Below are 23,631 nucleotides of genomic sequence, written 5' to 3' on the forward strand. Positions count from 1 at the left end.
AATGAGAACACGTCTTTGCGGGTGTTGGCAGGTTACCTGGAGCATGCTCTCCCTGGTTTCCAGGAACTGCTGCTGGCTGCTGATCTCCTTGCGCTGAATCTCCAGCTGCATGTGGAGCTGCTGCACCTCCTCGTTCTTGTTCTCCAGCTCCTCCCGAAACTGCTCCAGCTGCTCCTCCAGGTGGCAGATCTGGAGGAGAAGACAGATCTAAGATGATCCTCATCGACAAGAACAACAAACGGGAACACTACCTCCTTCTCTTTCCGCTCCAAGGCTTCTCTTTCGGTCTGCAACTGAACCTCCAGTGTGGAGTGCTTTGCCTCCGTGATAGATGCATGACGCTTCTTTTGTTCGTCCTTTGACACGCAAACAAAACACATAGGAAACAAATTTTGTTAGTTTATTTTTTTTTTACTCATTTTAAAAACATGAACATACAATTCCATTTTTCCGAGTGTTCGAGTGAGGGGACCAACACATCCCCCAGACCCCCTGCATATTAGTTTTTTCCAATTTTAAAAAATCACATTATGCTGCTATATTTGCAACTCATTAATTGAAGCCCTCATTTGATTCTTCTTCTCTCTTTTTTTTTTTTTAAAGCCCAGTTTTGGCAATGCAAAGACCAACCGAATCTTACGCCACTGCACAAACTAGTAAATTGCATGGCCACTGAAAGCTCAAAACATTTTTTTTTAAATTAATGTGCACAACTACATGCGAATCAACGCTGGCAATGTTTTGAATTTCAGAAACATTTTAGTTGTGCTTAATCGGCATTAGGAATGGGGGGAAAACATGCACAGCCCAAACAAAATGCCAAGAATAAAACCTGGAACCTCCCGACTGTGAGGCAGGTCTACTAATCAGTAGTCCGCCGTGCTGCCCAGCACTGCCTCCAGTCCCAGTTCAGTTATGTGAGCATAAAACCCACGACATTGTCTGTATTGGAACAGCCCACGCATTGTTCTCTGGCTCTGTGCAGCCCCTCCCTCCTCTTAAAGTCAGCCTCTCATCTGCATGCTTCCACACACACATACTCGCGCCACATACTGTGGCTCGCTCTCCCACCCCCGCCTTCCCGCTTTCCCTCACCTTCTCCAGGGACTCTGCGCTGGCCAGCAGGGCCTGCTCCAGCTCACGGACGCGGCTCTCCAGCTTGTCAATCTCCTGGTCGCGCTCGGTCAGCTCACGACGCAGCTGCTCGGAGCCCAGCAGCAGCTCGCTGCACCAGTCCGCCTTCTCCTTCAGTTGGGCGCTCAGCTGCTCCACCTGGATCGTTGCAAAGAGGAAAACAAGAGGGACAGCTGCTAAAAAAGACTCGCTTGTGGGCACCAATTGCTACACGGCGTAGCCGGCACATACGAGGCTAGCTTGGAGGTCAGCCGATCCACCTGAGAAAGGAAGGAGGGAGGGTGGGTGGGAGAAATCAAGTGCAGGGGGGGGGCCGAGAGAGTAGTCATTCAAGGGTGACAAAGCACACAGTATCATTAAACAGAGGTAGGGGGCTCGCGGGATCCACCTGAAGAGGAGAAGGAAGAAGAGCGAGGTGGGGGGCTCAATGGGAACACAACTTAAAAATGCACACAGCTACAGGAAATAAAGGAGTGCCGGGAATGCTGAATGAACTAAAGCAGGGGTGGGCAAACTTTTGTGGTCATGGGACATATTTTATTTGGAAAATAATACATTAATATTTCTTGTATTAACTGAATTGTGATCAAAAAATATTTGTTAAAAATAAATATATATATATATATTTTAAAATATTATTTTTTCCATTCTGATTACTTTCATGACTTCAGATGAGGTAAATAAAAAAAATAATAATTTCAATTAACCAATTTCTGCTGGAAAATGCCTAAATGATCACTCTTGATCATTTAAATGAAATTCTCTCTTATATTCTAATGAATACAAATATAACTAATTCACAATGACATTCAATAGAATTTTAAAAAGGAGTTTTTTCCCCTACATTAAAAAAGAATTATAATCATATTCGATTGATATCAGTGAGCAAAAATATTGTTTTATTGAAATCACAGCTGTACAATATCTTTTTTTTCAATATTTGGATGGATAAAAACTGATTTATTTTTTCATTGAACACTTATTTTTAAACAAAACCTATTTGGTACATTAAAAATGTGTACCGTGTTTAATTTAAATAAATAACTGTTAGCATTTGTTTCAATTCATTATTTGATGATGCAATGAATACAATACAAAGGTGAGGGTCACACTTTGCCCACCCCTGCACTAAACGCTCTCTGGGGCATTGGGGGACACATGCAGCGACTAGAAGCAGTACCTTTGAGAACACTCCGTCCACCTTCAAAGACCAAGGAGAGAGAAGGTGGGAGGAGCGCGAAGGAGCACAGAGCACCAAGGCGAAAAATGGAGAGAGGTGAGCCAATGATGATGAAGCAAAAGGGGGAGGGGGATTAAAGAATTTCAGGTCGTTAAAAAAACTGGCTCTCAAAATAAACAAAATAAAATAAGATGTCATCACGGCGATCTCTCCTTGTGAGTTGGAAGCATAAATAATGATACAGAAGATGATTTAATCCTTCCTTCCAAGTCATACAGGGAGTTTTTATTTTTATTTTTTTCAAGTAACTATGACTACAGTAACAGAAGAAATAGAGGATTACAAGCCAGAATGCTTCAAAGTCAGCACATTTGCATGGAGGCACACAACATTGCTGAGTGGAACACTTCTCATCAAAGGGGCCGTCTCCACACAAGGCGAAACTATACCATCGGAAAGGACAAACATTCGACTCACTCCATTTGCCCAAGTTACATTTTGAATGTGTGGCTTGACTGCCGGTTATGGCGCCAGGCCACGTGCTGATGTGTGTTACACATTAACTAATGTGTCAAAATGTTCAGCGTTATGATTCAGGGTTCAGCTCAAGTGACAATGAACCAACAAACGCAAGTGTGGAGAGTAAATTTAACTCGGACATATTTTGCTCCCCGCTTTTTAAAAAGTTTGAAGCAGCTCAGAGTCGTCTTCGTCAAAGTTATCTGACAATCTTTGGACAAAATGGTCAAACTCTTCCTTCGTTATCCATTTGTTTTCCTTACCTTGGCCTCATCCTCAGTCTCCTGACTAACATTTAAAGCATCAAACAAATGAAAACTAATTAAGAGTTTCGCATTGTCTGCCTTGGAGCAAACAGAATTGCGCTCCCCCCCACCCCCCTCCCTCTACAATGTAAAAGGGGGGTCCGTCCAATTCCTCCGTGAATAGGAGAGGCTTACTTTAAGTCAGTTATCCAACGGCTCGGTTAATAATTACAATGTGACAAGCAAAAGGCATTCATCGCATTCTGGCACTTGTCTCCCACGTCAACAAGTTAGGTGTCACGTTCAAGGAAGAACGGACCGCCTCAATAGGTGTCGTGTATGCGAAAGAAAGCTCCCTCCCTTCTTTTGTTACCTGTTGGCTCCTTTGCTCTGAGCCGCTGGGAAACTTCTGCTGGTTCTTCAGCTGCTGCTCCAGTTGCTGGATCTCATGTTGGAAGACGTCGCGCTCGTGTTCCCGGTCCACGGCTTGCTCCTAACAAACGCATAAAAATAGCATTTTTCACCCGCAGGAATAAGACCATTGAAATATTGATTTCTACTTAAGTTATGAGAGTATTTTGCAACCTCCAGTGTTTGTCGCTTACGTCAAGGAAGCGCCGGTTCTTGTCCAGCTGCTTTTCCAGTGCCTGAATCTGCTGCTGGAGGTCCCCGGTCTCGGTCTTGCGGGCATGCTCGAGCTCCATCACCCGGTTGACCTGCTCCTCCAGCTCGGCCTCCAGGGTCTTCATCTGCTTCAGCAGGTCGGCGCTCTCCTTCTCCGCCTGGCGTTGTACCTCCACCTTCTCCTTCATCAGCTTCTCCGTCTCTTCCAGGAGATCTGAACGGACACGGGAAGTGTGAGCACCTGGACGTTCCTTTTTAGTCGACGTAGAAGCGATTTTGGCGATGAATCGGATGATGAGACTAGAGAAGAGTCTGAGTTGTTTTAAAGCCTTGACTAATACTGAATTGCCAAATGAGACTAAGGCTCCATATACATTTCTACATGTGCCTTTCTTCAGGATTCTCATAGGCTAAAATGGTTTTACTGTTGGCCACCTACTATCTAATCCTGCACAGTGTCGGTTTTATTTTTTTCCCCCAAAGTCGAGAAAATGTTTTTTAAAAATATTTGTAGACGGTGCATAATGCAGCTGTTGTGGTTATCCTCAGACTCTTCACATATCCCATTCAATTATCCGAGACGATTCTCGTTTTACTACCACCGAGGAAAACCCCCCATTGGTTCACCCTGGATCAACACCCTCCTCCCACGGCACGAGATTAGCAGTAATAAGGTGCAACAAGTGTGTGAGTGACAGACCATAACATTACAGTATTCATGCCCAGGAAGCATCGACAGGAGGGAGAGGGGAATTTGCATTCATCTTAATGGCAAATTACCCCCCCAAAAAATATATATACTGGTAAATCAACATGACAAAACACTGATGATTGACTGATGTTGCTTTCATTCCATCATGCTAAAACCAGGGCTATCACTCAATCCAAAATGCTAAAAAAAAAGAAGAAAAGTGCCGGACAAGATTAGTGAAAAGCAAAAAGCTGGAGCAAAGGTTAATTGTCAGCGCAAGCCCAAAAAGCAAGCACAAGCCTTGTGGTGTGATGCCAGAGGTGGGAGTCATCAAGTCCACTAAATTTCAAGCAAGTCGACAAAAGTCATTACTTGGGTGGAAGCAAGTCATAAAATCTTGCTCAGTCAGGTTAGCCACTTTGCATTTAGTATTTGCACTTGCATAGTTATTTTTTAAAACCAGTTTCATTATTGTCCCGTAAACGGCAGGATGCACGTTAATGTTTAGTCAAACTCAAGTCAAGTCATGTGACTCTACTCCCCACCTCTGTGTGATGCTGCCGGATTAGGGCGACAAGATCTCTTAAAGGTTAGACAATTAAAAAGAACATGGAGAGAGGGAGAACGAGAGGGGCTGAGCCATGCTCAAAGTGGACACACCTGCTTCAGGTGCTGCAACCATTGCAGCTTCAACTAGGCCTAAAGAAGAATAAGAAAGCACAGGAGTTGAACATGCTTTCTTTAGTGTCACAAATGGGAACATCTTAAGAGGAAAAAGACGGCAGAAAAAGAAAAAAAAACGGGGGTGGGTGGTGCAGCTTTTTTCTTTGCGTTTCAAAATACAGCAGTTTGTGAAGTCATCACAGGGTGCAAAGATGCAAAAAGCATGAAAGATAAAAAAAAAATTTCCCCCATGTTCTGAAATCGATTCAATACTCACCCTTCAAAAGAGAAAATGTTCACATTGGGATACCTTTTTAATAACAAGAGGGGTTATGATGCAAAAAAAAGACTTAAAAAAAAGACACTTAGACCATATAGAGCGTTTTTCGGGACACGCTGACTTTTTTGTCACAGGTCTTCTGGGATACGTACAGAGCTCACGGGTACCGGCGGTTTCTCGCATGGCGTCTTGTTGCCGGGAAACCAGCTCGCGCTCCTCCTGCATTTGAAGCCTCTCCTGCTCCAGCTCCTGCAGTCGACTCCCAGTAACCTGGATTCAAATATATACAGCGAACCCTCGTTTGTCATGGGGGGATACAATAGACCATAAAAAAAAAAAAGATTTGAAAGACATTCAAAACTTGAGTGCGTTAACTTCAGTTGGTTTAACTGCAGCTTTTGAGGTATTTACCTGCAGTTCCTGCTCCAGGTTCAGCTGGAGCTCCTGCTTCTGACGTAACTGCTCCTCCAAGGCAGCCCGTTCCCCTGTGTAGCCATCAATCAGACCTGCATGAGACGAGACGGTTAAATAAGTGCATTGAAAATTGTTGTTCTTGTGCGTGGAGGCCCAGTCGAGACCAGGGGGTGGGGGGGACCTCAAGGTTATCAGCAAGCACAAACGCATTCCCGCTGCATAATTGAGAAACACACAAGTGAGCACGTCTGACCCATTTTGCTCGACATGTAGAACAGGAGTGGTTTGCAAACACAATGAAATGCTTCATAGCGCCGCGGCTTCATCACAGGTCAGCAAGCATTTTGCTCCGGGATGCCATTCGCGGTTGCGGATATGGAGAGGAGAGAGTGGTTTTCTCGAAGAATAACTTAAATATCATCAAAGTACATTTCGTGGGTTGTTAAAAGCTGCTTATGTTGATTCAGTGGGATTTCAGGGTCAACATCCCGAGCGCCGCCGCACTTGTCTCACTCAGACACCTGAGTAAGACATTGTGTTGAGTTTGCCTAAGGAGGGTCCTTCTCCGGGATACACTGTTCACATGTCAGCACCCCCCACCCCTAAATCCTACATGCTTTGTTATTCGGAACACAGAGCATGCTTAATACAAATATTTGGTCACCTATCCTTTAAAATGGCATTTTATAGCGACACATATGGGATTTCCGTGACTGTATAACTTCATCCGGCTCGAGTAAAAGAAAGATAAGAAGCCTCACCAGCAATCCGTTTCCAAAGGGTTGCAAAAACGTGCTGCTCTGTGCTTAATAGGCTTGAGCTCAAAGTCAGCTTTGGTGTTTGGTGTGCCAGCTGTATCTGACACGGATGGGGCCGGCAACCGAGGCGAGTGACACTCCACCGCCCCGACAAGATGGAAAAACGTTTCTCTCACACTCCAGTCCAAAATGTGATTTTGTTTTCCCCCTTCTTTAAAGTCTTAAAAGCAGTGACGTCACTTCCAAACTACAAAACTTGTAAGACAATCGCAACGGGAGCACAATCTAACAAAGGTCGCAAGTCCTTTCGGCTCAATTTCAAACTGCTGACTGACCCACCCCCTCATCTTTGGTTTATTGACCTCAGAGTCTGGAATCACACTTAGTGTTTTGGCGACCATACAACGCACCGCATTAAAAGGCGGTTGCGGGTGCCATTTCTCTTGGACTGAGGTGGACCCAAAACAATAACAAATCTCATTACTATTAAACAAACTGTAAACATCTGAGCGCAGAAAACAAGTTAAGTATAAAACCACTGTATGACTTGTAGTGTTCGTGTATCGGGAGTGGCATGAGACTGGCAAATCTGTGTGTGGGTGTGAGCTGTGGCCAACAGCAGCACCTGCGCGGGTATTTTACTGTGTTCCTGGCATTGAAACTACTGAAAAGTGGATTAGCAACTGTGACTTTCATTTCTTGCACATGAGGGCCTTACGAGTCAGAGATGAGTAACGATTTATATGTTTCAGTGCCTGGCTTACAGTAAAATGGGTGTGGGTTCAAAAACACGCCACCTGCCGTTTCTGTACGTGGCCCACACTGGTAAAAATTGGAAGCTCGCTGCCTTACTGTACGCAATGAGATGCTCACCTTCGGCACGGTGGAGCTCGAGAGCGAGCCGCTCACGTGCCCGCGCCTCCTCGGCGAGACGTTCCTGCAGCTCTTCTTGCTTCTGCAGGAGCTCGCTGATCTCCTGGTTGTGGCGGAAGGACTCGCGCATGAGCTCCGTCTGGGTGATGCGGGCATGTTCGACCTGATTGGTGACCACAAAATAAATAAAAATACGGATGAAGGTCATGCAGCTCCAATCCCATCGCAATATCATATTGTTGTATTATACCACTGTAATAGTGTCGATCAAAATTTGAGCAGTCGTCTCATTGTATGGATGTAAATTTTGATGGAGGTCGTGGATCCCATTTTATTGTGCGCACACATAACTGATTCTCGGATCTCTAATTATCCCGAGTCATTTTCCCTTGTTAAATAATGTAAACCTCTTTAATATTTACAATGGGAAATTCTTATTTTGTGCGTATAATGTGACCGTCCTTCAACATAACACACAAACCGTACCATTGTTTTCTAAACTTCATAGTGAGGAGAGTAATACCCGGATTGCGTTACAGTATATGGCAACGGTTGTGTTTCGCTGCGATTCCACAACGGCTTCAACTGATTTGCGTATCTCTGGAGTGCAAAGGTCTTCTTTTCTGCATTATGCAAAACAGGAAGTGGTGACATTTGTCATGTGGAAGTCACATAATCCTCACGGCCAGAGGTGTAGTATAAGTACTTGTGAAAAATCAAACCAAAAAAAAGGGGGGGGGGGGGAGTTGAAAAGTACTGATTGAATTCCTGATTGAAGTCAATGTATTTATAAAGCACAGACTGAAATGTACTGGATTACGAAAGTTAAAATGAATCAATTTAAAAAACCGTGGCACAGCAACACATTAAAAAAATGGACACGTGCGTTAAGGAGGTTAGACCGAATTTTAGAACACACGAAGGGAAAACAAATCTCTTCAGGCCATGGAAGATGTTACTTTTCTGAAACCCATCACAGCTCACAGTCGATGATATTTAATTCATCACGTGCATTACTGACGCTGCAGGGGGTAAAATATTCATCAGCACCTCTCGCGTGAGGTGTAACCTTACAGTATAGGGAGGCGTGGGCAGAGAGATCCTGGAGATGACTTTCAGCAGGTGACCATTTGTGCGATGATTGACGTGCGAGATCTGCGTCTGCACCAGGACGGCATTCCTCTCCGTCAAGGTGGTGGGGACAGGGAAAGGCCGTGGGAGGGGGATCCGAGATTCCACCTCGTACACGTCCTGGTCCTCCCCTTCCACCCACGTTGTGTTCTGCATCCTGGAATTCCAGAAGGAGTGGTAGGAATCCATGGCTTGAGCAGATGCCTTTTTTGGGGGGTGTGGGGGGGGTCCTTGGATCACCGGAGAAGGTTCGCCATTGACCCGGGAATGAGGTCGGCGTTGCGGACGGCTGCCCGGCAACGGTTAACGAATTTGTGGCTTCGTTGAGCGGGTAAACAGGTCCAACCGCATCGAGCGGCAAAGAGGAAAAGTCCAAACGCAGTTCGTCATCCTGATTCCGTCAATTTGAGCGATATTCCCGAAGGCAACCGCAGGGAGGCATGTATACTCCGAGCTTCAGGGATCCCTCTGCTCCTTCTGACCTTCTTCTTTCATTGTAAAAGCACAGATCACATCCCTTTAGTCGACCCCCTCTGGAAATTCCCAAACAAAGCTTTATCGCCGTAGCAACAACAAGCTTTTTCCCGAGGGTTCCCCCCTCGTTTTAATTGCTCAGTAGAAGCGAGAGTGAAATGACTTGACGGAGGTCCTTCCAGAGTTTGCCAGTCATTCCTCCTCTAAGCATGCTCGTTTATGTTACTCACCAGGGGTGGAGCGTTTATCAGCTGAGGCTTCCTTACTCTATCCCACAAAGAAAAAAGAAAAAAACTCGAATCCAAGACTTCCACAGCGGTTTCCCCCCCCTCATTGCTATCCATTGACTACACTGATCACCAAGCTGAAGAATTGTGCTCAGCGAAACCAGGGAGGGAGGGAGGGCAGTAGGGAATGAGGGCAAGGGAGGCGTGGCTTCTATTCCCAACACCACCGGGCCAGCCAGGTAGAATAGCAAATAGATTTCTTGCACACACACACACACTCACACACACAAACACAGACACCACTCCCTGTCGCACCACTGCGTGCACACATAACCCCCTAGACAACACACACACACACACATACCCTCCCAGCAACGAAGTCGTCAAACCGGATTCACTCCTTTACAAGTCGCACGCAGTCCAAGAAGACAAGAGCGATTAAAAAAATAAAATAAAAAAATCCCACGGCATCTCCCTGTCTGACATATTGCCAGACACTTTTCGCCCTGGCAGAAAAATCATAATGAAAAAAAGAGACGCTTTGTTGACTGCCTATGTATTGTGCACCTACCTTATAGACCTTATAGACTGTTTATATTCTGTGAGAATATGTTGTGTTTATTTCTATTGTGTGAGGTGGTGGTGATCAATGTTATGGAATTTTGAGAATGAATCACAGGCATGAGGAGCTGTCGTGTTATTCACGACACATACATTGCCAGTGCACATATGCCTGTGCATTTTTGTGGCGCGACAATGAATTATTTCTCGTTGGGTTGTTTTGTTTTTTTGTATGGTGCACATTGGCAGTGATCAGGACTAACTGGCAAGAGGAGCTATCGCATTATTCATGACATGTGCTGTACATTGCCACCGTGTAAACAAACGGTGTTGAACTTGATGGGTTTATTTTTCATTGGTCTATTGCCAATTATATTATTAGCTTTTTTTTTTTTCCACTGCACACAATAGTCGTTATCAGGAAGTTGTTGAAGATTGAACTGTTGGGCGGTCAAAACAAACAGCCTTTGAGAACACGATACCATACAAACAAGCTCGGGAAAAGAAGCAAGCCCCCCCCCCCCCCAAAAAAAAAGTAGAGAACATCTGCAAATGTTCTACATTTGACTTAAAAAATACAAATATTCAAAAGAATGCCTTGCCAGAAGCGATGCGGAAAGATGCTTAACGACAGTGACGCCTGCCTTGGACTTGGGTGGCTGCAAGTTATTTTTAGATCACCAAGACAAATGGCATCCAGGCGTGAGTAACGCATGAATTTCAGCCACTGGGTAGGATGCGGCGTGCACTCGCTTACAGTAACAAGCTCAATGGCCTAGTTAAACTCGACGCTGCACGCAGTGGGCGCACGACATGCAGGGGTGGGGGCTTTCGGCCAGCTGGACTATGATAGGCTGTCTAGCGGTGGGAGAAAATGTAAATACAGCTCGTTTCTCGGGGCGACCGCTGAAAATGAGGTGAATCGGGGGGGACATTTTCACTTTGTTGAAAGGTCCTATTTTGCAATCATCTCCAGAGTGGAAAAAACAATATCTGGGTTCAGACATACAGAGCATGTGGAAAAGCTTGAAAAGTACACCTGACGAGAAGCCTTTTGGTACCTGGTTGGTGGTGTCCGTGATAACCATCAGCATCTTCTCCAAGGCCGTCTGCAGGCGACCGCTGATGCCCATCAGATTCACCTCGTCTTCCGCCAGAAGCGGGCTGTAGCCAGACGAACACTTGGCGGGCTGATCTAGTGCGAGAAAAGATACGGCTCGTATCTCATCGTTCCGTTGATTTCGATTGTGCGAGGTGTCACAAGAGAGTCTTCAGAATTTCATTGTAACTACGAGGACCATTTTGAGATCTTGGGCTTATTTCCATTACGAAAATATGGCAGTGGAGGTCTCATAACATTCATTTGCCTATGGATGACTTCTCATCAATCTTATTTCTACGCCCACCTTTTTGAAGTGGTAGTTGGTGTATCAAGCACTATATTAAATTTCAGTTCCACGATGTGGAGTAGTTGCCTCGCTATTCATAAGTTAGTTTGATTTAAATGAGTGTTACGTGCCTGTGACGTGCGCTCTGGATGACGGGGCAGCCTGCAGCCCTGCGCTGGAAGACGCATCCACCTGAAGACTTTGCATGTGGAGGCCTATCGTTTCTTCTGCCGCCGCCGTGGTCTTCAGGACGTCGGCCAACACGCGGCTGAGCCTCTCGTTGTCCCTGCGCAAGACAATTCTGAAATCAAAGTTAATACCGAGCTCAGTCATGTCATCCTATTACTAACACAAATGCAATGGTTCACAATCCTTTTGGGTCAAGCGGTAATTTTATTTTTTTCAAGGACCCCTTCGTATTCCTAACACCAAATAAACATAGCATACCGACCATGTGATGTGCCGCTAAATGAAGTCCGCAATGTCAGATTAATATAATAATCTTATGGGAGCTATCGTAGAAACAGTTCCCAGATCCCGGTTTGAGAACCACCGCACTGGTAATTATGACATTAAAATCGATGTGATAATCACCTTTCGTTGTCCTTGTCTGTAGACTCAACATCGTCCTCCTCATCCTCAACTTTTTCTTGACCATCCTCTTTCATCTGTAGCGGCTGCACGGGAAAAAGGGAGAAAACAGAAAGCAGTCCCGTCATCGTTGAACGGCCCTGAGCGGTACTGTTGGCGACGCAAATTCAAATCAGGCCACCCCGTAAACAACGACCCGTACGACGCAAACACAGACGGGCTTGAACGCCTTTGGATTGAGGCGAAACACTAGTTTCTTTGTGCCGTCATGGCAACAGATGCAGCTGGGATGCGGCTGGGGGGGAAAAAAATAAAAATAAGCACAGCAGCACCACCAACTGGAGAGATGATAGTAATGTTGATGGCTAAACTTTAGAGGAGCCCATTCCAAATCTCGGCTGTCTGTTTTTTCCACCACTTGCAGTGTTCTACTTTTTTTTTTAATTAAATGAATTTAGCCTTAGCACAAAAAAATGCCAAGAGATGAGTTTTTCAGCAAATATCCTAATGCCGAATTACGAGCGTACACCAAGTAACATTTTCTGTGAATTTAGATGAAACCATCACAGTATGCACCTCTCCAGACATTTTTATCTGGTGGTGGGAGATTTTTTTTTTCAACCGTAAAATATGTGCCATGGCGCAATAAAGGGTTACAACTCTAATTATCAATGTGTCTGTATTTGATGACTTACTGCAGAAGATAAGACGCAAGCAACACTCGCCTTCTCCCCTATTTCCAATTCAGATCGCCGCAGCTTCTCCCGAAGCTTCCGGATCTCAGTGTCCCTGTCCCGCAGCTCCTTCTCCAGGCGCTCCCGCTCCTCCTTGAGCCACGCGCCCACCGAGACGGCCGCATCCTCCTCCGCGGCCTCCTCGCCATACGACTGGGTTTGCATGCCGGTGCTGGCCTGGCAGGAGAGTTTATTGATCCGGGCCAGCTCCGTCTGCTGCGCATACTCCACTGACATCTGGACAATGGCCTGCGGAGAACACATTCATGTCGGTGATCTTTTTATTTGTGATGTAATGTGTTCTTTTACGACATCTTCCTTGATCAAAGGGTGGAAGAAAAATGTTGTGTTGCCCCTACTTCAATAATTAAGGTGGCAGCGCCTCTTTTAAGTTGAACTCATGCCTTTGACTCTCCCCTTGTTCCCTTAATGTCCCCGGGAGGTCAGCATTTTTTAAGAGCTGGAAAAACTTTGGATTTAATTTACACGTTCATATAATTGACGGGAGAACATTGTGGCAAGGTCAAAGTTTCATTCAAACAGGCGGCAAAAAGTAAATACAAATCCATCCATTCTCAGAGGAAAAAAAACCCACACGGTAAACAAGGACAATATGCAAACTCCACACAGGAAGGCCACGGCAATATTACGGTGCAATGCAATTCAATACAAATGTAAATTGCTGAAAAAGCTCAATCGGGCTTGACAGCGCAGGTTGTGACGCTGCATATAAATTGCACATTTGGCTTCAAATTGGATAAAACTTCATTTGATACAGCAGGGTTAACATGATATTTATTGAATCCTGTTTCCTCGTTCGTTCAACATTTTTTTTGGTTGTCATCGTGAAATTTGTACAAACAGGTGTAGCTTTAGTTGCACCAGCCATACCAAATCACCAGGAGACTGAAAAAAAATGTGTTCTGAATATTTTTCAATTATTTATTCTCATTATTATATATTTTTTTAATATGTGGTTGTACATTTAATTTTTTTGCCCGGCCCATCTGTCAGTTTTAGATATTAAATGTAGCGATGGAGAAGAGTTTGCCTAGCCCTGTTGTAGACACGCAGAGCTCAATGGAGAGTAAGTCGGGCAAACAACGTTAACGTTACGATCACCGACCTTAGCAACTTCCACCTCCACACTCAGCTGCCCAGCAACACCCGTGTTCTCCGAGGAGCTCGTTGCTCCTCCGTCGACGGCGTTGAGATCCCGTCGCTCGCCCTTCCTCTTCCTCTCCAGTTGTTGCCGCAGCAGAGTCAGCTCAGCCTCGTGCTGCTTCTTGAGCGCGGCCACTTCTTGGACGTACTCGTTGTACAGCGCCTTCCTCAGCGCCTGCAGCTTGGCGCTCAAGCCAGAGCGGGAGCCCGACGCCCACTGGGACAGCTGCTCCTCGCTGAGGTCCTGAAGAAGCGAGAACAAACTAAGGAGCGTGTGGTCATGCGCAAAATGACACAACCACCCTTCAACTCTTGGATCAATACACTACGTTGTTTCCCCGTCTCGTGATGAGTTCCGAACATCAGACAGGAACTTTCAAAGTTATGAGGATGGGAAGAAAGGGACAAACTAAGAGGGAGGCTCGCGCTCCATTCGCGGCAGAGTGCACGCGATACAGGCGGATTATGTAACGTCCCACCCTTTTAATCATTCGATATAGGACAGTTCATCCTGCTGCTTCTGGAGCAAAAAAAAGGGAGGGTGGCGGCGTTGGGGCAGGGGATATTTAGGGCACGTCATGCCCTAAAGGCTGCTACCGCGTCCACTCAGACTTTCAGGCTCGCTTAACGCCCGCACACCAATCAACTCCATAGGAGGATATAATGATGTGACAAGGCTCGTAGGAGTAGTTGTTTCGATCGCATGACTGTCCATGTTTTACGTTGTGTACTATTTTGTTGTTTTATGTTCACTGTTCTATAGAACACTTTGTCACAGCTGCGGTGAAAGCGCTATCTGAATGTAGATGTATTGCAGTGGATTGTATATAATGGCGAGATAAATGGAGGAAGTCAAACCTTCAGCTCCGGTGGGTATTGCTCGCCATGCCCCTCCCTGGAGTGCGGGTCACTGAAAAACATGAAACACGGAATTTGTAAAGTCGGTTGTGAATTCATGATACTTTGCTTTCTCGGTTGTTAAAATGCATTGCAAGCACATTTGAGGAGTGAAATGATCTAAAAGTTGACAGACAGATCAATTTAGTACGATTTGATTGATCGGCCACTTTCAAACTGTGAGTAAAAGAGGTCAAAAAGGCTCAAACAAGTGAAATTATGGAACATAAAGCTAAATTAAATTAATGGCCATTCACTCTTTTTTGTCTCATTTTGTTCCCAAACGCTTATATAAATGATGCTATCGTTCAAAGGTTTGGCGTGACTGAACATTTTCAAAGAAAAGCATATTTTGTTTCAATAACAATAAACAAATAAAAATAAATCCTTTATTCAGTTACTGGTTCCAGTCATTGCTGTGATCTCACCCGTCTTGGGCTTGCAAGCCCGAAAACTCCTGCAGCTGGCGCCGGAGCATGGCAACCTCGCTGCTGCAGCGCTCCTCTGTCTCGGCGAGGCTCTCTTGGTATTGAGCTTGGAGGCGCTTCACCTCCCGTCGGTGACTCTCCTCTAGGTGGCGATGTTTCTCCGCCGCCTCCATCTTCACCATTTGAACCTCGTCTGAATCTGATCCGCAAAAGTCACAATTGGGAGACACAGTTTTCCCACTGAATTGCAGTTGACATCCCACTACTTTAAAGTATTTATTATACACCTTAGCCTTGTTATTAAAGCAGGTTTTATTTTTAAAAAGATATTTAACGTCTCAAGAGCCCACATTTTCACTTAATACGGGCGTTTCTGGAACGTATGTCAGCGAGACATCACTTCTGAAAATTAAAAAAAAAAAGCAAATGGCTCTCATTACACAACCACATCATTAGCTGACCTTGGTCACCAGCATCCTTCTGGTTGTCCGCCTCCTCCTGCACCGGCTCCAGCTGAGCGGTGTGGATGTGAGTCAAACCGATGCACTGTGCCTCCAACTGCAGAGTGCACTCGCCCTTAGCACAGGAAAAAGTTGTTGATGTTTTTTTTTTTAATTGCGTCAACATAACTGCGGATGAGATGATAAAAATCACAGTTGAATACCCGCTTCCTCGCGGTTCGCCATTTATAAATTCACCTAGTTGTGCTTTTTCTACAATGCTCTCAGCTGCCACAAGATGGCGGCCTAAACTGTGGCTGATAGGAAAGTCGTAATCAAGGTCATGGCAGTTCTGCGTTAACATGATCGATCTCGAGTAAGAGGCTCATATTTTTACATTAGTTAATCTTGGGTTGTTAGCAGAAGTTAAAGAGTCTTTGCCATATGTGCATTTACCGCATCGACTGTACATGTGCGCTTCTGCCCAATAAAAGAAATTTTGCGCAATTTGTGGCAGGGCTCGGTGCCGGTGCCTCGCAAATAGCGTGGGTTTCCTGTCATGCAATTATGCAATTTTGCTTGTCTCTCCTGATGAATCAATAGCGGTCATCGTGCAAACTAATCCCACTTCAATGACAGTGGGAAGGAAGAAGCCAATTAACGGGATGGCAAACATAAAGCAAGGACGCTACTCACTGTGATTTATGCATTAGTGCTAATTTCATCCCGGCTGAGTAATTATGTGACTGCCATTACGCTGCCTTCGATTTCGGAGATGTTTCACTGGCGTTGTTAAATGACCAAATTTGATAACCTGAGAAAATTATCATTTAAATTTACATGTTTAGATGTCTGTTCCTCTGCTTCGGCAAGCCCGAGGTCGGATGTGCTGACCTGCCAAGGAAGAAACAAAGACAGCTTTTTAATACCACACAAAAATTTTGAATCACGTAAAACAAGATGGAAACTAAAAGAATGAGCTTTGGTTACTAGTCGTGATCATCTAGTGCTTGAAGGATAACCTCTGGCGGTTGCAATGCAATGTCTGAAAAATACGATGTTGAATCCTTTGTTGCTGTTGATTCGTCTTCTCTCTGCCAAGCTACCTTTGCCGTTTTTATTTTTTTTAACGGCTTATCAAGGCTAATTTGAACAATTTCCATTTTTTTCAAGTCAGCCAAGACACGATTCTATGATGTCTCCAAAGGTTTATCCCTACTCATTTATCTCAACTAATTTTTTTTCTAACCACTACCTCGCGTCAACTCCTACAGAAATAATCCGATTTTGCTTCCCCAAAAGTTGGACGTGCGGTGATGCGAGGTGACCGTCGCATAATATTTGCTGCATTTACAAAAGGTTTCCAACATGCCGATAAAGCGCAGCTTTTACAGCGCATAAAGGCGCATCATGTCCTCAACGTAAAAATAAAAATGAGTCCACTCATGTTGTTAGTTCCTTAGGGATGATTTAGAGAGTCGTCAGGTATAAATTGACAGGCGAGAGAAAATGACATTTCCAGCTATTCATGGAAGCAATTAAAAAGATTTTTAGGGAGGGCATTAATTGCTGGTTTTACTGTTGCACCGCATCAAGGGTGTACCGATTTTATTCCTCCGATAACAACCGTCGCACTGAAGAGCCGCGCAAACATAAAAACAAAACGCCGTTGTGTAACTCGCTCTTATGAGTCTTGCGGCAACTGGGGAGCCTTTACCGTACTCAAGTGCTTCCATGAGAGGAGCATCAAGTCCCGTTTCCGCGCAGCAGTTAAGTGGAGAATATGATTTCTGGAAAAGCCTTTCATCGTCATGAAAGCAAGTGAATCCGAGTGAGGAAGGCAGAGGCAAAAAAAAAAAAAAGAGGCTGATGCAGTGAACGCATTTCTACCTGTTTGCTGGTGCCATCTCCCTGGCAGCCGTCAGCCACATCGACGAGAACGTGGCTCTCCGTCTGCATGGCTCGTTCTGCAGCACTTGTAGCTCTGCTTTCTTCCTCTTCCTCCTCCTCCTCCTCCTCCTCCTCCTCCTCCCTTTGCCTGGCTGCCTCTGAGGGGCCGCCGCTGCTCACTCTGCGCTCCTGCTTCAACCTCTGACGCCTCTTACGCCGGTTGGAGCCAGAGGCGCCGGTGGCGGGCTTTTGCGGCGAGGCTCGTCCTTCCACGGGTCGTTCCTTCGTGGGCTGGACGTAGGAGGGGGAGGGTCGGGAGAACCCGCGGGGCTCCAAACGCCGCCGGACGCTGTCTCGCTCAGCTTCTGCCGCCGTCAGGCGCGACGACTGCAGAGCTTCAACCTCTCCTTGTAGGGAGCAAATGTGTGTGTGGTGGTCCTCTCCTCTTCTTCCGTTAACCTCTTCCAGCTTTTCTTTCAACTGTTCAATTTGATTCCCCGCGACCGCTAGTTGCTCCGTCACTTGGGAAAGCCTGACCGCCAGGCTTTCCTTCTCGCTCGTTGTAACGTTCAGCCTCTCCGCGAGTTTGGCGGAGTCTTTTTCCACAGCCTCGGCGCACCTTTTGGCATTTTCGCCTTCCAGTTCAGCGATTTTGGCCCGCAACTCAAGCGCTTCCTTCAGTGTCCTCTCCTCCAGTCGCGTCTTGGCTTCAAAAAGGCAGGAGTACTCCGCCTTCAGTTCCTGGTAGTTGACTTCGAAATTCTTTTCGGCAAAGGAAAACGTGGTGCGTTGCTTTTCGATCTCCTCCTTCAGCTGAGCGGAGAGTGTCTCCATTTCCAGCGCTTTCGCGTCATTTTCCAGCTGCCGCGCCTTCCATTTGCTCTCCCAGCTTCGATCCTTCTCTTGAAGAACCTCCACCTTCTTCTGCAAAGTTTGGATTTCGCTCTCCAGCCTGGCTCGCTGCTCTCCACCCTTGCGCAGATCTTCAAGCTCGACCTCAAGCTCCCGCAGCTGCCGCAAAAGCTCGTCCTCTTTGGAGCTGTGCAGAGCCAACTTGAGATCTTCCTTGAGGCCGACGATTTGGTGCGAGAGCTCCTCTCGCTCGTTGGAAAACGCGGCCTTTTCCTTTTGCAACAAATGTATCTGGTCTTCGTAGGTGAGGCGCAGGTCATCCAGGGATCTTTGGTGTTTGCTGGCAGCTTCGTTCAGGAGGTTCTCGGCGTTGAGGAAGCTCTCTCGGCGGAGCTCCTCCCGGAGGTGCGTCAGCTCCTCCTCGTGGCTGAACAGAAGCTGCGTTCGCAGTCTCTCCAGCTCGGCCTCCTGCGACTCGGCCATGCGGCCCAGGACGGCGTCCTTCTCCCGTTCCAACATCTCCAGCTTGATCTTGTAGTTGGTCGTCTCCGACTCGTGCTGGGCCTCAGCCTGCAGCGCCGCCTCCCCAGCGGCGGCCAGCTGGCGGCGCAGGTCGTCGGTCGTGTCCGAAAGGAGCCGCATCTCATCTCGCAGGCTCTCCTGCGAGACGAGATTATCGGACGCCAGCTGGGTTTTTTCCCTCGCCGAACGGAGCTCGCCGCGGAGGCTCTGGACCTCGGCCCGGAGGTTAAACTTTTCCCGGTTGAATTCATTTGTGGATTCCGCTAAGGTCGCTTGAAGCTCCTGAATCTTCCCAGTGAGAGTTTCCTTGATGGTGGAGTTTTGAGCCGTCAGAAGCTCCACTTCGCCGCGGTGTCGCTCCACCTCAGCCAGATGTCGCTCCATCTCGGCGCGATGCTGCGCTGCGACTTGCTCCATACGCACCGTGTTCTGCAGGTTGAGCTCCTGCTTCATGTGGACAATCTGCTGACCGTACATCTCGTCCAGCTCGGCCCTGAGGAGATCCAGCTTTCGGACGGCGTCCTCTTGCATTCTTTGGACGGAGTCACCCTCGGACAGGCTGTCGCGGTGACGACGCCGTTGCAGATCCTCGACCGTTCCCATGAGCTGCTTAATCTCATCAGAAGACGTTCGCTCCCTCCGCTGGGAGCCGGCGAGCTCACTTTGACAGCTGTGTAGGTCGCCTCGCGCTTTTTCAAGGTGCGATTTACAACTCTCCATCTCGCCTTTACTGCGTTCTAAATCACGCTTGGTGTTCTGCAGGTCGCCCAGGCATTTCTCCAGCTCCGACTCCTTCACGGCCACTCGCTGCTGGAGAGCCCGCACGCTTTGCCGCGATGACTCAAGCTCATTCTCGAGCCGGCTTAAAGAACAATCCCGCTCGGAAATGACTCTCTCCTGCTCTGCGATAATCATGTCCTTCTCATCCGATACCTGAATGTCATTGGCCGATTGTCCCAAAATGGCGATTTCCTCTCGGAAGAGGTTCAGAGACGCCGTCTGCTCAGACAACAGCAGGTTCTTCTCCTTCAGCGTGGTGGCGAGAGTCTCTTCCGCTGCTCTCAGTTCGGCAAGAGACTGATCTTGATTCATGATGACCTTCTCTTTCTCGTCGAGGAGCAAATCCTTCTCATTTAGCCTTTGTGTGAATGATTCCTCCGATCTTCTCCCTGACTACAACAACAGACATACAAAAGAAACATTGACCATTCATTACGTACCTCCGAAATCCTCAGGCAGCACTTTTTTATTTTGTTCACACGCAAACGTTAAGACTCGCTGCTAATCAAATAGCTTCAACTTACCGTGGCACAGCCTCAAGTAGAGAATTTTATTTTGTTTTAAACTCCTTTTGCACCTGACATATGGTGCTGAGCACTTAGCAAACGAGCTCCTGGTGTGTTGAACTGTGGCCTCTTTCAATTCCAGCGAGTTGTTGGCATTTCACCATTTTGAACAGCAACGATTACGTTCAAACCAAATTCACATTTCCAGAAATAAATACATTTTTATAAAGGCCACCATGTGAGGAATCGTGGGAATCACTCTTGACAGGGAACAGAAAGATCATGGAACTGACCGACTCCATGTCGCCAATTTTACGCCGGAGCTGAGCGATGAGCTCCAGCTGCCCGTCGCTCTTCTCCTGGTTTTTGGCGGCTTCCATATTGGCCTCCTCCAGCAGCAGCTGGTAATGCGCCAGCTGCTGCCGAGCCTGAAGAAGGTCCGCAGCCGTGCTGCTGTGGCTGGTGTTCCGCAGGGTCTCGCCGGCCTGCAGCTGTAAAACGACTGTCGTCAACATCATCGGAAAAACTTTCATCTGTATTTATGTCTCGAGGAGGCATATTATGGAACATAGATAAACTTTGGAATGGCCTGGGAACAAATAATTGACTTGGAAACAAAACGTGACCAATACATCTCCCACCTGCTGGAACTGAAGCTGCAGTTTTTGGCTCTGCTCCGTCAGCGCCAGGAATTCCTTCATGATCTCATCTTTCTCCTCGCGAGCTTGCTGGAGGTTCGCGGTGAGCTGGGTGATGATGGCGTCCCTCTGCTTCAGGGCGGCCTCAAACTCCTGCAGCTGGAAGCAAAATGTGAGGGATGAGGGCAAGCAAAGACAGTGGAGCTCACTTTGCCGACTTGATCCGCACAATCCACGATTGTGCTTCTTTTACCTAGCAACCTTTGGACTTGCAACGCAAATCGGACGAGGACAACGGATTATGTCTTGATTTTAAGACAATTTGTTTTTGGGTTTTTTTTCAATGAAACATCAGGAACGTTTGGATTCACTAAATCGTATTCAGGGATGCTATGGTAGCTATGTTAATTTGTCAATTTGAGGGGGAAAAAAATATTAGAACCTCTAAGGGGTCCTAATCGTCATATGTTTCATATTTAATTGCTATTTACCTTCTGTACACCCTCTGTTCCAAACTCAGCTCGTATTTCCTCAAGCTCCTGACTCAGCTCCTCCACTGCCCGCGTCTTGGCTGCAAGCGCATCCTTGACGTCCTGTATCGCGCTTCCCTTCATCACCTTTCGCTCTGCCTCTTCCTGAACAAGCAAGGGCCATGAGAGCGTGTGCAGCTTTCCGCGAGACACGCGAAAAGGAGACAAGAGGGCCTTTAAACAACACCCATGCGCTGCAGCAGAAGGCTTGAAAAGCAGAGAGCGTTGCTGAGGAAGGAATGTGTGGTACTTGTGTTGAAAATGCATGTTGGAATTCACTAAACTTAAAGAGCACTCCGTTTTTAAAATGTTGCTCGGAATCGGTTGTATTGATCAGCACCTCCGTAAGCCAAGCAAAAGAAAAGGGGGTCAGTGTGACCTTGGGGCGTGCAACTATCACCAAAGCTCCATGTAGAAGAATTTCAAATGTTAGGACAGAGTCAATACTTGGCGCGCAGGGAGATTCTGCATATGTTAAGCGAATGGAGAATCAGCGGCGGGTTCGGCCATCAGGGTCCAGGAGCAGAGAGCCGCTTGATCGGATTACTGTACCCAAATAAAATCCTCGGAGGAGGACGTCATTAGATTGGCCGTCATCTCACGGCAGCCGTTGACCTGCTAAGTCACAATGTGTCGGCCAAAGACGAAAGAATCACATGGATGAGCGTGAATGGAATTTGAAAATCTCCTTGATGGGGGGGGGGGGGGGGGGGGGGAGAGATAGTATGTCCATCTCTGGGAAATAGATACTTTCAAGCAGTGATTCCGAACCAAGGTGCAATGAAAGATTATCAAACGATCCAATTCCACTTAAGTGGCCAAAAATGATTGACGACAATTAATAGCTAGGCTAGCGACATAGGCAGAACCATTGAATGCTCTTCCGCTAGAGGGCAGAAGGCCTCTCATTAATCTATGTTATCCCCTTTTGTGATATTTTTCTTTGGTGGTATGCAATGAGATTTTTGGGGAATGACAAATACGCGTCTTGGTTGACGAAAGGTTGGGAAACACTGCTCACAAGCGGGGAACACGCGTATCAACAATCAATTGATCATTTGACATACAATTCCTTGACTACGATGGCCAACTACCGACTTGCAAATGTCTTACCTCGGAGGAATAATCTTCTGCCGTCGTTGACACTTCGCTCTCGGGCTGAAGCACAAAAAGTAAACTTTTTTTTCCCATTGCGTTTCACAAGATTGTAGCGACACATGATGAAAGTTGGATACAAACGAGCCGACAGCAAAACAATAAGGAGAAATAAAGGCAAATAAACGCATTAAACCGCGATGAAAAAGCACTCTGAGGCCGCGGGAGCTGGTCTGGACTGTGTGTTTCCATGGCAACCGCTGCTTTTGTGAGCATCAAACGCACAGCACATGGAGTCCGGCGATAGAGCGCGTAATAATGGCACAAAACACAGTCGACAACAAATAAGAATCTTTTGCTGTGGAAAAGCATTCATGCTACGGGTTTTGAGAAGACAAAGAAACGGTCCTTGCGTTTTGATTTGGGTGTTGCTGGAGGCAAGTACCTAATCCGACAAATACGATTAAAAAGATCCTGTTGTGTCATCAACAACCAAAAATTTCAAAATGTCCACTCAATTTTATGTTGACTAGTGAAACTGGCGTTTTAACTTTCCAGGAGATGCCAGGTGCTCGGGCCTCAAGAATCAATTAGGACATACCTCGATAGTGTACGTTTGGTCATGCTTGACGGTCTCCCCGCCGCGTTGTGTCTTGGAGAAACTCAGCTCAGCGGTGGTGTGTACCTCTGTATTTGCTTCTGGCACTACATGTTGGTCACCGACTGACTCGTCCTCCCTGCCCGTCGAGCGATCCGGCTCCACGCTTCCCTGCGAGTCCTCCTCGGACTTCTTTTTTTTCTTCTTCTTCCTCTGGGAATCTGCGTGAGCTTTCCGTTGACGGTACTCGGCCAGCTGCAAAAAGGAACAGACATGTTTTTAAAAAAATAATAATAAATGAAAGAATATCTGTGGACATTTTTGCGCACATTCATCCCATGAAAAAACAAATGAACTTACTCTTTGTCTGCACAATTTGGGGAAAGTCAACCGAAACATGTCATCGTCCCTGTTTGGAGCATCCATGTAACATGCATCACATGTCTTTTGCTCTCCCAGCAGGTGCTAATCCTGACTAAGGGATTAAACTTCAAACCATGTCAATGACCAGTTTAAACTGTCCTGATCCATGATCTTCTTTTCAATTGGACACTTTAAAAAAAAATTAATAAAAATAAAATAAAATCACTCAATTCACAACTGCTCGCTTGTCAATTACTATTGTTTTTTTGATGTGTCTACGCTCCTTCCGTTGCTGAAGACGCCTTTAATGCTGAACCGACGTGTGCGCCAGCTAAGACGTCCGTTTAACTGAATTAGATCACTTGAAACGAGGGACACCTAATCCGCAGCGCTCTCCAACCCGATTTCAGTGAAGACAAATTTTCCAGAGGGAGGGCAAGA

At 46.5% G+C, this 23,631-nt stretch overlaps 1 protein-coding gene across 5 annotated transcripts in view; it reads right to left on the reverse strand.

Moving 5' to 3' along the window:
- akap9 (A kinase (PRKA) anchor protein 9) overlaps positions 1–23,631 on the reverse strand; it is a 35,102-nt gene that overhangs the window by 10,078 nt on the left and 1,393 nt on the right. Inside the window, exons 2-26 of one of the 5 annotated variants that reach the window (XM_052070272.1) lie at positions 22,831–23,082; positions 22,248–22,292; positions 21,687–21,749; positions 21,096–21,239; positions 20,608–20,763; positions 20,260–20,457; positions 17,307–19,853; positions 16,257–16,310; positions 15,438–15,552; positions 14,977–15,175; positions 14,510–14,561; positions 13,614–13,895; positions 12,449–12,736; positions 11,757–11,839; positions 11,294–11,463; positions 10,836–10,969; positions 7,382–7,544; positions 5,748–5,842; positions 5,489–5,606; positions 5,054–5,092; positions 3,684–3,916; positions 3,452–3,571; positions 1,096–1,272; positions 252–356; positions 37–189 (exon numbers count right to left, since the gene is read on the reverse strand). In XM_052070272.1, coding sequence (XP_051926232.1) covers positions 37–189; positions 252–356; positions 1,096–1,272; positions 3,452–3,571; positions 3,684–3,916; positions 5,054–5,092; positions 5,489–5,606; positions 5,748–5,842; positions 7,382–7,544; positions 10,836–10,969; positions 11,294–11,463; positions 11,757–11,839; positions 12,449–12,736; positions 13,614–13,895; positions 14,510–14,561; positions 14,977–15,175; positions 15,438–15,552; positions 16,257–16,310; positions 17,307–19,853; positions 20,260–20,457; positions 20,608–20,763; positions 21,096–21,239; positions 21,687–21,749; positions 22,248–22,292; positions 22,831–23,082 — 5,985 coding nt within the window. Of the gene's footprint in view, positions 1–36; positions 190–251; positions 357–1,095; positions 1,273–3,451; positions 3,572–3,683; positions 3,917–5,053; positions 5,093–5,488; positions 5,607–5,747; positions 5,843–7,381; positions 7,545–10,835; positions 10,970–11,293; positions 11,464–11,756; positions 11,840–12,448; positions 12,737–13,613; positions 13,896–14,509; positions 14,562–14,976; positions 15,176–15,437; positions 15,553–16,256; positions 16,311–17,306; positions 19,854–20,259; positions 20,458–20,607; positions 20,764–21,095; positions 21,240–21,686; positions 21,753–22,247; positions 22,293–22,830; positions 23,083–23,187; positions 23,350–23,631 lie in introns of those variants that run through there. The other 4 variants (XM_052070273.1, XM_052070271.1, XM_052070274.1 and 1 more) reach the window with 4 other exon arrangements.

This window comes from Hippocampus zosterae, chromosome 7 (assembly GCF_025434085.1).
Source record: "Hippocampus zosterae strain Florida chromosome 7, ASM2543408v3, whole genome shotgun sequence".
Classification (NCBI taxonomy): Eukaryota; Metazoa; Chordata; class Actinopteri; order Syngnathiformes; family Syngnathidae; genus Hippocampus; species Hippocampus zosterae.